The 680-nt window shown below is 66.9% G+C and overlaps 1 protein-coding gene across 1 annotated transcript in view; it reads left to right on the plus strand.

Annotated features, from left to right (window-relative positions):
- Positions 1 to 680, plus strand: part of LOC104546168 (chloride channel protein 2-like) — a gene marked incomplete at both ends in the record, with an annotated part of 3,694 nt that overhangs the window by 580 nt on the left and 2,434 nt on the right. The window contains 4 exon segments of the mRNA XM_010191487.1: positions 125 to 258; positions 338 to 415; positions 503 to 533; positions 536 to 568. Of these exon segments, the coding sequence (XP_010189789.1) occupies positions 125 to 258; positions 338 to 415; positions 503 to 533; positions 536 to 568 (276 nt within the window).

Here is a 680-nt window from a genome sequence, read left to right on the forward strand (position 1 = left end):
GGGATCTCCCTATGGTGGGGGGGGGTGTCAGAGCATCAGAGATCTCCCCAAGAACTATGGGGCAGGGGGTCTCCAGTGTCCCCCCTGCCACAGCCGTGGGTCAGGGTTTTCCCCACGGTGCCAGGCTCGGGGATCCCCGAAATGAAGACCATCCTGCGGGGCGTGGTACTGAAGGAGTACCTCACCCTCAAGACCTTCGTGGCCAAGGTGATTGGGCTGACATGCGCCCTGGGCAGCGGCATGCCCCTGGGCAAGGAGGTGAGGGCAGAGCACAGGGCAGGGCGGGCAGGGGTCCAGGGGGGCACAGTCCTCAGCACCCCCCTTGCTGTCCCCACAGGGTCCCTTCGTCCACATCGCCAGCATGTGCGCAGCCCTGCTCAGCCGCTTCCTCTCCCTCTTCGGGGGTATCTACGAGGTGAGCAGGGCAGGCTGGCCCCAGGGGGGCTCCAGGGTGGGTTGGGGGTTGCAGGCAGTGCCCACTCACCCCCATTCTCGCCCACAGAACGAGGCGAGGAACATTGAAATGCTGGCAGCCGTGTCGGCTGCTGCTTCGCTGCCCCCATTGGAGGTAGGGTCACCCTGGGCTGCCCCGCACCCCCACTCTACAGACACCAGGGTCCCCCTGGCGAGGCAAGCAGGACCCCCAAGACAACTGGCGTGGGGCGGGCGCACGGGGAGGG

This window comes from Mesitornis unicolor, unplaced genomic scaffold, assembly GCF_000695765.1.
Source record: "Mesitornis unicolor isolate BGI_N332 unplaced genomic scaffold, ASM69576v1 scaffold29069, whole genome shotgun sequence".
NCBI lineage: Eukaryota > Metazoa > Chordata > Aves > Mesitornithiformes > Mesitornithidae > Mesitornis > Mesitornis unicolor.